The sequence below is a fragment of the Aspergillus terreus genome, genomic scaffold (genome assembly GCF_000149615.1).
Source record: "Aspergillus terreus NIH2624 scaffold_6 genomic scaffold, whole genome shotgun sequence".
NCBI classification, from domain to species: Eukaryota; Fungi; Ascomycota; class Eurotiomycetes; order Eurotiales; family Aspergillaceae; genus Aspergillus; species Aspergillus terreus.
In genome coordinates, this window is record NT_165929.1 from 75,886 (window position 1) to 88,347 (window position 12,462).

Here is a 12,462-nt window from a genome sequence, read left to right on the forward strand (position 1 = left end):
CTAAGACAAGCAGGAAAACCTACTAAGAAAATATTCTATATAGGATCAAGTCACCAGCTCAGCGATGACGTTAGCCAGCGTGCTAACAATCCATAGAATGACAAGACCCCAGCCGATCCGCCGATCCATCCTCCATCGATTCAACGGGACCACGATCAACAAGCCGACCAGGGTGGTCAAGAGCGTTGCGCCGCTGATGACCAGGACCTTGGAGATGGCGATCTGATAGCTGCCGCCGTTGGCGATGATGGTCTCGGGTTTGGCGTTCATGGTCATGTACAGGCCGCCGAGACCGATGCCGAGCAGGATGTTCAGCATGGGGCCGCCGAAACACGCGCTGAGCGCCATAACCGGGTATCCCAGGCGGGCGACGGTGATGTCGGCGACCAGGTCGCCGAGGGAATTGCCCACGGCAAACACGGTCAGGCCCAGGAGGGAGTCGCTGATGTTGAGGATGACGCCGAGGGTCTTGAGGAGGTTGACGACCTCGGTGGCGATGGTTGCGATCCAGCAAATGGCGACGATGAAGCCGACGAAGGCGAGAAAGGGGCGCCACGAGCTGGGGAGTTGCGCGCAGTCGCCACGTCGCGTGCTGATGATGAACGCGCCGAGGCATACCAGGGAAAAGAGAAGCGCGCACAGGGATGGCAGGAGGAGGTTGCGGGCCTGCAGGTCCTCGTCGATGGTCGTCCAGAAGATCAGAGCGGCGAAGAAGGGTCCCGTGAAGAATTGCAAGATGACTAGCCACCGCGCACATTCTCTGGGTGGACTCGAGGTGGTCTCCGCCGCCGGCTGCACGGCTGGCAGTTCCGAGTCCCACCGTCGACGGCCGGGCATGGATTGACTCTTCCTGTTTTGATCCGATGTCTGGTCGACGGAAGCCCGACGGTCCATGGCGGAGAGCAGAGGGCTATCCTCTGGAAGTCGTACGGGAGGCGCACTTGGATTGCCTTCATCTGCAGAGGTAATGACGACCTTGATCGGGTCCGAGGCAGGTTCTTGCTGCATAGGCTCGACGACATGGACAGTGATCGTCAAGAGAAATACGCTGGGGGCGGCAACGAGGCCTAACAATTTCTCCCAGAAGCCTTTCCCTTTCCAATCATCCAAGGTTGGGAAAAGCGTTGGGATAATGGTCTTGATGAACGATAGCGGAAAAGAGCCCCATCGGCTCCTCCGTATCGTAGACTGGATGCTTCGGTCATCAAGAACACTGTCATGAATATGCAGTAGCTCGCTCGGGCTAGGTGCTGGAGGTAAGTGAATACTTGGCGGTCGCGAAGACGTAGCTCCTGGGACATCCAGGAACGGAGGGAACGGACTAGACGGACTCTCCAGTTGGGCAGTCTCGGCATACGTTGTGCCCCGAGGGGACACGTCAAGGGGTGATCGCGATGAAGGTGTTTCGGCCTGGTAGTTGGGGGAATGGAAAGTATTCGGGGGTGCGAGCAAAGTGGGGGTTTGAGGAGCAGTGGTATTCTCGGGGCTAGGGCTGCGAGATGCGTTTGTAGATGACGATGGTGATAACCCTGGATGTGTACTCTGAGCTGCAGGTGATGTAACTGCATCCCGGCCTTCGGCAGAAGGTCGAGTAACCATGACATGGGGGCGGGTGGCACCAGAGTCATACACACTGGTGTCCAACTTTAAGCCTGCCGCATCGTTGGCAGACACGGCTCGAGTCCGAGAACCTGTACCACTAAGAGGGGATAGGCGGTCAGAAGCCGTCGGTCTCCGCGATGATGGATGAGACGCGATAGAGATATTGTCACGCTCTGAATCTGCGTTGTCGGAGTATCTTTCTAGGTTGATAGGCACGTTTTGATGGACGTTGCGGGATCGCTGAAGAGATGATAGCACAGACTGAAACTCGAGAGCACCGACAAGACTCGGTCTGATTGGGTTAAGAGTATTGCGTCTGGTCGCTGAAGGGCGGTAGACATGCATGTTGTCTCGGATTTCAGCCAAGTACCGGTTGCGAGTTTCGTCATCTTCCTCCCGGACTTCGTCGGCATCTTTCCAGGACGGGAAACTAGCCCTTTCCAACATGTCAAAGTCGTGGGTGGATACGCGCGAAAGAAGGTCGGTGGACTCCGGGGCCACTTGAGGTTCATCCTCCTCCTCTTCCTCGATCTCCAACTCCTGGTTTTCTGGGATGTGGAAATGCGACCGAGCGGCAATGGTCCGCTCGTAGACTCGACGCCGTCGCACGATGTACCAGTGCCACGTCACAACCAGCACAACGTAGAAGCAGTACAGGCCGACCATGGTGGCCGCCTCCCATATGTGGAGGTGGCCGTCAGCCAGAAGTAGCATACTGAAACTGACCGCCACGATGAAGTACCCGACATCACGCACAAAGCTCCTGCGCGCGACTTTAAAAGGGCGGACCAGTGCCATAGACCCAGCTACCACAGAGGTGATGAAACTGGCAGCTCCAATCAGCTCTCCGATGGCCAGGTTGCCGCTGTTTGATCTCATGGCAGCAAACGTGGAAAAGACATCGGGACTTCCATTGCCGAACGCAAGAAACGTAACTCCAGTCAAGCTTTCGCTGAGGCCCAAGATACTCGCCAAGGTACTGAGATCGATACAGAGAAAATCGCTGGCAGCAATACCAATAGTGCTGAAGAGCAACGATAGCCATAGGATCAAGATGACGAATGCGACGGGCTTGGCATCGGCCAAGCTGCAGTAGTAGAACTGAAGATAAGAAAACAGGCCATCTTCGCCGTCAAGGCAGTTGGTACGGACAAAGGCGCATTGGTCTTTGGCATTTCGAACCAGTCGGCACTGTACGATGGGACAGATATCAGCATCTATGCTTGCGATATAAGGAAAGGGTGTTATTAGGTATAAAGACCTGGTCTGGAGACTCGTCCCGCCGATGGAGCGGGGAACGTCGTCCACTTTGCCCCAGTGGAACTACACTCTCCCCGGCATGTTTGAGGTTTCCCAAGGACCAACTCAAGAAGGCGAGGCCTGTGAAAACGAAGAGGGCCCAGTAGAAAGGTCGAACGGAGTAGCGAGGCTTCTGGCGAGGGGAGCGGCTCAATGTAGGAAGAAGTTGAGGTCGAGACATGGTGAGAGATGCGCCTGCATCCTGGGCAACAACTGAAGAGGAAGACGCTCACTGCGGGACTCTAACAATGACTCTCCGGGCGCTCTTATGTCTGTGCGGCCAGGTAAGGGGAGGAGAAAGTTGGATGGTTCTCGTAGGCAGACGAGTTGGAGTCGTAAAGCCACGCGCTGATGTCAAGATCATGGAGCTGTCGTGGCTAGTGCGGTCCCATTGGACGGGGCGAGGTGGCTGTGCAGGTGTGTTGGCGCAATGGGATTCCGTTCCCTGGGAGTTGGATTGTTGTATCCACGGGATGGAGAAATGTAAATGAATCCATGGGAAGAGAAGAGAAGAGAAGAGAAGAGAAGTATTATAGCTGGGTATTGATTTATTGCTGGTGATAGAAGTGCAGGTGATGAGATGACAAACGAGTCAGGTGATCTGCGCGAGTGGTCTCTCCGGTTCGCCCAATGTTTTTGTTTGTTGTTGACGGGGAGGAGAAAACCGTCAGGATTACCATCACCAGATTCAACCGCTTCCACGTCGTCTTTCAGCTGGCGGCGCTATCTCTCGCCATCTAGACTTTTATACGACCAACCTGTCGCTCCTCAACACCGACGTGAGCAGCGTGTCTACTCCCCATCGTCGTTCGCTATCGCTGGTGCATCCATCTTTGCGATCCCCTTACTGCTGGGGAAACCATCCGCACAATGCCCCGCGTAGCGAACCCCAAGCATCGCCGCTCCAATGGCGCCTCGACCCCCCATAAGAACTCGCCTGTCAAGTAGGTTCCTTATCGCTTTATCGCATCTCACACTAAACAATAATGGGACTGATAGTAATAGAATCCCCCTCAATGATGATATGGGGGAGAAGGCGGCCCGGATGGAGGCCCGGCATGCTCGTCACGACCGTCAGATGGATCAGATCAAGGCCGCCGTGAAGACACCGATGCCCCCGCGCAAATATACCAGTTATGACCGCGCATCCAGCACAAGTCCCGCCACCCCCCGAGGGTCAGGCCATCGGGGTCGCGAAAGTGATGTTGGCGGCGGTCGAGGCGTTACCCCCATGAAGCGGGTGCCCATCCTCGCCAACTTCGAAGAATGGATGAAGATGGCCACCGACAATAAAATCAATGCGAATAACTCCTGGAACTTTGCTCTCATCGATTATTTCCATGATATGTCCTTGCTGAAGGAAGGCGACGGGGTGAACTTCCAGAAAGCCAGTTGCACCTTGGATGGCTGCGTTAAGATCTATACAAGCAGAGTCGACAGTGTCGCTACTGAAACCGGTAAGCTTCTGAGTGGGTTGGCCGACAGTCGCGATAAGAGAGCTCGTGAAACGGGTGGTGAAGGCGAAGATGGCGATGACGACGATGAAGACGGAGAGGATGGTGGCAGTCGGAAATCCCGGCGTAAGGTGAGTTATATCAAAGCCGTCACTCGAGATCGACTGGCTAACCGACGCTCAGCAAGCGCGATCGCACGAAGCCACCCTTGCTCCCTCCTTCGCCTCGCTGCAGCTCAAGAAGTTTGAGCTGGAGTTTGCGGTAGATCCGTTATTTAAAAAGGCATCAGCAGATTTCGATGAAGGCGGCGCGAAAGGCTTACTCCTCAACCACCTGGCCATCGATTCTCAAGGCAGGATCGTGTTTGACAGCAGCGACGATGCCGCTGAAGGCGGCTCGAAGGACGAGGGCAACACGCGCCAGGGAACGGAAGAACCCGAGCGTCCAGATTCCCCGTCACCCCAACGCGAATCGTCAGACGATGTGTTCGAAGATAATACCGAGATTGATATCGCAAACCTAGCATCCCGCTTTTTTCCCGATCTAGATCGCCTTGAAGGACAGGATATCTGTCCCTCCCTCAAGAACTTCGATCTAGGCGATCCAAGCGGATCATTAGATATCCCCTTCCTGAAGGCACCCGAAGAGTGGAGGAATGAACAAGGCATCGATGACGGTCGTAATCCGAACGATGCCTCCGGGATCATGCTGGATGACGACAACGCAGTTGGGTTCGATGATGACGACGATGGCTTGGTCGGATTCGATCTCAGCGGAGACACAGGATTCGGAGATGGTGGAGAGGCATGGGCTCGCGAGGCAGCCTTGGAGCCGATGCTCAAGGTCCACCGCGTGGATCTGGATGAGGACGAGAACCAGGACGGCGAGGACTTTGACAACGACAATGCATATGCCGTTTCTCTCAACCACCAACCGAGCAACCGTGACCACGAGAACATCCTCAGTTACTTTGATAACGCCTTGCAGAAGAACTGGGCAGGCCCAGAACACTGGAAGATCCGTCGAATCAAAGAGCATGCGGCTGCCAGTACTAACGCGGCACCGAAGCAACGCAAGGAAAAGGAGCCTTTCGAGATCGACTTTGGTGCGCCTCTGGATCCGTCGGTAGCTGAATTGATCTACACACCGGCCAGTTCCAACTCAGCCATCTCTTTGCCGAAAACGCAATGGAAGACAAAGGGCCGCAACCTCCTTCCTGATGACAAACACTTCAACTCCCGACAACTGCTACGCCTCTTCCTCAAACCAAAGGCCAGAATGGGCTCAAAGAAGCTGGTGGGCTCGCGGCAGTTCAACCAGCGACGGCAAGACCAGACGGCCGGTCATGGTGACATGGACGAGGCCTTTTGGGCGAACCACAAAACCGAAGACAATGCGGACGAAGGTGTCCCTGGTGCATATGATGCCGACTTCTTCGCGGATGATGACGGCCTTGCTTTCCCGAACGGCCTTGGTCTGGGCGATGACGACGACGATAACCTACCTTTCGCTGATGCTCGTGAGATGCTGTCGCCGCCCTCGGATATGCCACCAGGCGCTTCGGCGAGCGAGGCTGGCGGAGCCACCGGACTTGCCGCACTCTTGAACATGGTAGGCGCTACGCCTGGTTCAGGCGCGGGCGGCTTTGGATCACAGCTGGTCACTCAAGGTGGTCGCAGGGCCCGGCCAGACTATGTTGCATATGCTCGTGTGGCGAAGAAGGTCGATGTTCGGCGACTAAAGCAGGAAATGTGGAAGGGCATGGGCGATCGGTTGATATCCTCCTCGCACTTTGACGCTACGCCCCGGGCCGACAAGACTGCCAGCCTACAGGAAGACCACCCGATGAGCGACGCAGATGTACCGCCAACCCCAACGCCAGTGAACAAGGACCCAGAGCCCACGCCAGCCAGCCAAGACAACAGCCAACTGCGCTTCACGCAGATCATGAACTCCCTGAAATCCGTTTATGCCCCGGAAACATTGCGAGACATTAGCACATCGTACGGGTTCATCTGTCTTCTCCATCTAGCCAATGAACAGGGGCTCCTGTTACAGAACGATGACGGGACTACAGGCCTAGGCTCGGGGGCTCTCGAGGAGATTTTCGTGACCAAAGACTTGAATGCTGTCATTGAGGAGGGAGCCATCTAGGTGATTATCCGGTTGAAATCGAGTTTTGACGGTTATGGCATGTTCTATGAGGGATGTCCGCATGGCTTAGGGTTAGTTGTCAATTTCTCATGATACCGTACCGGAGTTGGTGGATTTATAATTGGATTCGATTCGACGCTTTTTATTTGGATGGATACTATTGAAATGGTTGCATTTCGTATGACCTGAGGTTTTGAACAGGCTGGGATGTAGATGTCCTTCTCTTTGTAAAAATTGATATTTCTTAAGTTCCTTAATTGACGGAAAAATTATACATGCGGCCCATTAGCTTAGTGGTAGAGCATCTCCCTCCTAAGGAGAAGGTCGCGCGTTCGAGCCGCGTGTGGGTCGAATTTTTGCCTTTTTTTGGTTTACAACACAAACAGAGTCTTTCAATGCGGAGTAGTAAAGCTGCTGGCAGGATTCTGGGGGACAATGTAGTAATTATCGATTTTCTATTGTTATGGTAATTCAGCCTTTGGCGTACACGCACTTGCCTTCCCGGCTGGATATGAAGTTGGGTAACAGTAGGTTGTAAAGTCACCATAACGGTGATGGATTCTCTGATAATAAGTGCAGACCTAAACCAAGGGATATATTGATGGCAACAAAGAACAGCAGAATAAAAAAGGCCAGGTGGAATAGTAGACCACCCACCATGTGACATGTGACATAAAGAAGGTATTAAAGATGGGTCATAACAAGACAGGCGCTTTCTCTGAGAGATCCAATACATCAACACCAAGACACAAGACGCCACCGAAGAAAGCACTGCATTCAGATTCTGCTCGATATACTGTATCTCGATTTACGTACGTTGGTTGTTGATCCAGATGCACCCGAGTCCGTCCATCATTGACGCACATTCTGGGGGAAGCTAGGACTCATCGGACTCGCGTAGGCTGTTGGGATAGGGACGGTCTCGTACGTGCGCTCGCCCGGCGCAGCACCCATGTGCTGTGCAACGGCGGGCGCCGGGACAGCCGGCGCGGTCGACGCAGGAGCGGGGAACGCGTCCTGTTCCATGCGCGGGGAGGCCTGTTGCACGCGGATGGGCGGGGGCTGCAGCTGGAAGGCCGGCTGGGGCTGAGTGGGGGAGCGTGGTGTGGCGAATTGAGTCTGGGGCGACTCGCCGTTCTCCGCCATGGAATGGGGATCGCGGGGCGCCGGGGCGGGCGAGAATGGCGTCTTGGGGAATCCAGGCGTGTTGGGCGCAGACTGGAGACGGAGTTGGGCTAGGTACAGGTCCGAGCGAGCCTTGTCGCGGCGGTCCATGGACTTGGCCAGGCGTCTCTTCGTCCAGAAGCGGTAGAAGACCACGGCGTAGATCAGGATGACCAGAACCTCGATGACGACTTCGATGATGGCGCACACCAAGCCCCAGTCCTGGTGGCGAGTTAGTATCATGGTAAGAGGGAGAGACAACATAGGCGGCTCACCTGTAGACGACACAAAAGGGCATAGTCGATGTCATTGTGGAAGTACTGCTCTCTGGTGTTCTTCTTGCATGACCAGCCCCAGAGGTCCTGGCCATTACCCGTCGACTTGCTGTTCTGGTAGACTGCGGCGGCGACCACCCATATGATCAGACTGAAGGCGAAGGAGCACACAGAGAAAACAGAATAGTAGACGGCGACTTTTTCCGCGCGCTTGTGGCCCCCTTTGTAGTACCCCCAGAACACAAACAAGCAGGCAGCCAACGAGAGGCAGGCCACGGCAAGAAGCAGATACTGAGGCCAGGGGTTTGTCCCCTTAGCCCACGGGGGGAACCCACCTCGCGGTGGGAGCGACTTCGTGGCATGGAAGATAGTCAAAGTCGTCGCCAGGATAGTCAGGACGATCAGGCTGCAGCCAAAGTTCACGAACCGAAGGAAAATTTTCGCTACCCGGACGCGCAGTTTGATCCGCTACTCTCCGTTAGTCAGAGCCCTCAGCCGGTGGCTTAACGTGTCTTGCGGTCACTCACCAGGTCTTGATCGTTCATCTTTTCTGCGGCCTTTTCCTCCTTCTCTACGAAGAACTCTTCGCGAAAGGTCGGGCTGAGAGGGTTCAGAGTCCGCCCGGGAGTCCCGGGGACTTTGAGCGCGCTCTTGAGCGGCGACGTGGGTGGTTGGTGATGCGACACATGCTGAGCGGGATCGTTCGCTGTCACATACCCAAAGCCCACGTCCGACACGTCGGGACGGCCCTGGATGTGGGGAGGGTCTGCGAAGGGTGATCGTCCCACTTGGGTAGGCTCCGTGGGTGAATGCACCGCCGTTGCCTCGGCAAAGCGGGCTGTTCGAGGGCTCTTCAGCGAAGAGACAGTGGAGTCCGAAGAGCTTCGCTCGGTGACGGTATGCTGCATGGTGGATGGCGCCATTGGCGGATGATTGTTCCCACGAAGAATATCAGCCGGTGTTGTTGCTTCGTAGGTTTGGGGCGAGCTGTTCTGGCTCTCGCTCAAGGACGGCATTAGGATGGTAGATTATTGACGAGAAGATGGGGCGATTGAAGAGAACCAGCTCTTGAACTTCTTCTCGTGATGGGGAGTTTGGCAGCTTCGGTTCTGCAGCAGTCTCTACAGATCGCGCGACAACTCCATATGCCCTTGGTGAGTTAGAGGAGGGTCGAGAATGGAGTAGGGAGTGAACCTACCTCGAGGAGATCGAGGTAATGAGTACCTGAGTCCACACGGCGGACTGTCACATCGTCAGCAATGGTCTGGGGCATAGACATAACATTCGCAAGATACGCACGCAATGGAGACCCGTCTCTTAGACACAATGTGCGAAACCAGCGCGGGTTGGACCAAGATATAGGCAGACCACCGGGTACACCCCGAGAAGCAAGACGAGAAAGGCAGAAAACGACAGGAAAAAGGGCTGCGGACAGAGAGAGTGTCAGATCGACCGGCGAGCAGCGTGACGGGCTGGCGCCTCTCATATTTCAACGGGCTCCCGCATCGCCAACCCTGTCTGCTGTCGGGGCCGGAGGGGTCGAGAGGAGCATCTCCTCGAATAGACTTGCATGGCCCGTGTGAACAGACGGCCGGTAAGCGCCCAGCACCCTGCAGAGCAACGCCGCTGGGGACGGTGATTGGGGGGTGTCAAAGCGCCCTCGAGGGGAAGATAGGCCGAGTATGGCGGATGAGTGGACGGCGCTGCATCTTCTCCCCGGCAATCACGGCGCGTGAATATGCACGTCCGGTCACTCGGGCGTCCAATGAGGCGTCTGTATCCCGCACATCATCGGGGATCCTCCAACCAGCATTTCTCTCGAGGCGCTGAAGGAGTTGCCGTGTTTGTGATAGTAGTGTGAATTGTATAGTAGTGTGAGTGAGTGAGTGAGGTAAGTAAGTGTTGTTGTGTTGGGGTTGTGGTGATGTTAGTCATCTGGGGTGGTGACTACCTTGGTGACCAGGTTATCACACTACATATTCTGCGCAATAATCCTTGTTCGTTCGATTGTAGTCTTGATTGCTTCCCAATAGACTGTCGAGTAGTAGTCAAGTCGACCGATAGCCTATCCTCATCGCATACGAAATAGTACCCTCGCAAACTCATAATGACTACGAGAACAGCGACAATGAGACCCGAGTCATACTATTAAATTCGTTGAATTCGGCATGAATCTCAGCTCTCCAGCTGTACACTCCATAGCGTACAACGCATACTCCGTATAGCAGCCCTAGTCAATCCACACCGCCAGCTACTTTCTGAGACTAAGTCGGGGGGATCTCGGTCATGTCAATAAGCTTCTCCTAGTTCATCAGGGAAAATTCTTCGTCTTTGACCGTTGAGTCGCCACCACCGCCACCGATGGCGGTTTGGTTGATCGGCACAATACTGGGTATGAGTACTATGCCGTGATGAAGTCCAAGATCTTGATGGAAAGCGATGAGCCATTGATCGGAGAGATCGATCCTGAGAATCGAATCCTCGGGCGGCCGATGTGGGGCGACCTTCAGCTTGACTCTGGATTGACCCTACAATGGTTAATGCAGTTCATGCAGCATTCAGGTCTCCAAGAGGTAAGGAGAGGTTAAGGTTTGTCAAGGCTGTCCGTAGATAGTCCAAGTATGCACCTACAGAGTAGGTAGTCATGTACTCCGTTGAAGGATCTCGGCAGGTCCTCCGATAAACTTCGTACCTGATGACCTGAGACACCGACCACGCGGTGCGATGTCGCCTCAAGTGTTCGTCGGGATCGACAGGATCATTTCTTCCGTATCACCGTATCTGTTCTGCATTAAGTATAACTACCAGGTGGTAGATTCGGAGATCACAGCATGCTAGCCAATCTCACCACACCTTCGGAAGATTCTGCAGGTGTTGAAGTTATTTGTCGTCGGTCAACGAACGGACCATCTCGGACGGATCGTACTGCATCTCCACCTGCATCTGAGATCATGTAGGCGGATAGAGATAGGAGCTGAAATCTGCAGTAGTAAAAGGGGTTGATCTGGTAACCATCGAGGGACAATAAATGGGTCCAGGGGAGCTCCGACAAGAGTGGCAGGCGGTGGAGAGATCAAGTACAGCCACCCCAGAAGGCCCCGCCGGCGTTCTAGAAAAGCCGCTGTGAATGGTCAGGCGCATGTTTCATCCAGCTTCTCCGCGTCACGATCAAATCGCACACAGCCTCATTTCTCGACTCGGGCGCATTATTGGTGGCTCAACCTGGCGATGCAGAGTGCCTCTCTCGGGCGAAAACTTTGTCTGGTGTGTTCCATCATACCTAACAGAGTAGGTAGCTGATTGGTTTGATACTGTACCCTTGTAGAATTAGAAGGTGTAAAGGTCTTTTCTGTACACGCGAAAGATTCAGTGCTTGCTAACTGGTAAGCTTGGAAGCATAAGATTGTTCAACCTTGGAAAGAAGATACATAAATGCACTGTAGAGTGTACCTGACTATCTATGTGGATGCCTGGTGTAGACGTGGTACCCATGACATCGGAATACCATACGGGAGTGTTACCAATCTGACGTCGGACCGGTAGTGGTTCCGGGCCCACTTTGATCTTGGCGGATCGAGCCGCCTGGCCATCCTCGTTCTTCTTCCTCTTCTTTTCCCCTTCTATGAGGCTTTGAATCTTTTCACTTTTCTCATCTCGATTAACTAGAAGATACTTTCTACCGTGATTCTCTTCAACCTGATCATATATCAACTCCCCGTCTCGGGTCTACCTACCCAGGTACAACTCCAACCAGCCACACCCTGTTGGATGGGTTCGTGCGGTTGATTGGCCCTTTTCTTACCATACAACGCCTCCACTCGTACCATACAGGTACGCCTTTTTTTCTTCCCTGCCTTTCCCTGTTTCTGCCTCTCGACCCAAACATTGCAGCTTGCATCTTCCCTCCTGGTTCCATCCATCCATCCATCCTCCACCAGCACTGCCGGTCACCATCGGGCGTCCCTCTCTTTCCCTCTCCATGCCTCACATCCTCTGTGCTCCGACACGTATCCATCAATCTTACTGGGCGCTGTAAGTCATTCCTCTCCACACTCCTTTGTCAGCCCCGTTTCTATTTTTCTTCCTTCCTCCCGTGAGGCTTGGTTCCTCGGTGACGGTTGATGACCCTTCCCGCCCACACCATCTGGGTTCCATCGTCCGCGCCTCGAACTCCAACAACTACCTTACTATTCTCCCTCCACCCCCTTACCTGTCGTCCGACTCATTCCTTCGCGACCTCCCCCTCGGTTTCATCGCCGGTACATTGACAGCTTGTCACCTGTTCTAGTGTCGCATAGACTTCCTTCCCGTCGCCGCTCCCATTTCTCCCGGTCTCCGCTGCAGCCTGGGTGCTCGATTCTGCCGTACATTCATCCTTCCGCCACGATCTCGCCAGATGGGTTGATCTTCAACCTTCCTCCGCCCCGAGAGAGATACCCTCACATATCCAGATCAACTTCAACTCTCCTTGCCCGGATGTGCAAGGCTGACCGCTATTTTTTATCTTTCCTGCA

At 54.4% G+C, this 12,462-nt stretch overlaps 3 protein-coding genes and 1 non-coding gene across 4 annotated transcripts; 2 read left to right on the top strand and 2 right to left on the bottom strand.

Moving 5' to 3' along the window:
* Window positions 1-45: 45 nt before the first annotated feature.
* Window positions 46-3,082, bottom strand: ATEG_04271 (sodium/calcium exchanger protein; the record flags this gene model as incomplete). Its single annotated transcript, XM_001213449.1, has 2 exons — window positions 46-2,793; window positions 2,930-3,082. The coding sequence occupies 2 exons, from the start codon at window positions 3,080-3,082 to the stop codon at window positions 46-48; spliced, it is 2,901 nt and encodes a 966-aa protein (XP_001213449.1).
* Window positions 3,083-3,771: 689 nt separating this feature from the next.
* ATEG_04272 (condensin subunit BRN1) lies at window positions 3,772-6,509 on the top strand (the record flags this gene model as incomplete). The annotated part of the gene is made up of 3 exons (XM_001213450.1): window positions 3,772-3,845; window positions 3,907-4,486; window positions 4,539-6,509. The coding sequence occupies 3 exons, from the start codon at window positions 3,772-3,774 to the stop codon at window positions 6,507-6,509; spliced, it is 2,625 nt and encodes an 874-aa protein (XP_001213450.1).
* A 279-nt stretch (window positions 6,510-6,788) lies between these two features.
* Window positions 6,789-6,860, top strand: ATEG_10553. Its single transcript has one exon. It is a non-coding gene; the product is annotated as a tRNA-Arg (tRNA).
* A 41-nt stretch (window positions 6,861-6,901) lies between these two features.
* On the bottom strand, window positions 6,902-8,856 carry ATEG_04273 (uncharacterized protein; the record flags this gene model as incomplete). The annotated part of the gene is made up of 4 exons (XM_001213451.1): window positions 6,902-6,934; window positions 7,374-7,895; window positions 7,949-8,416; window positions 8,476-8,856. 4 exons carry the CDS (start codon window positions 8,854-8,856, stop codon window positions 6,902-6,904), a joined length of 1,404 nt encoding a protein of 467 aa, XP_001213451.1.
* Window positions 8,857-12,462: the final 3,606 nt, after the last annotated feature.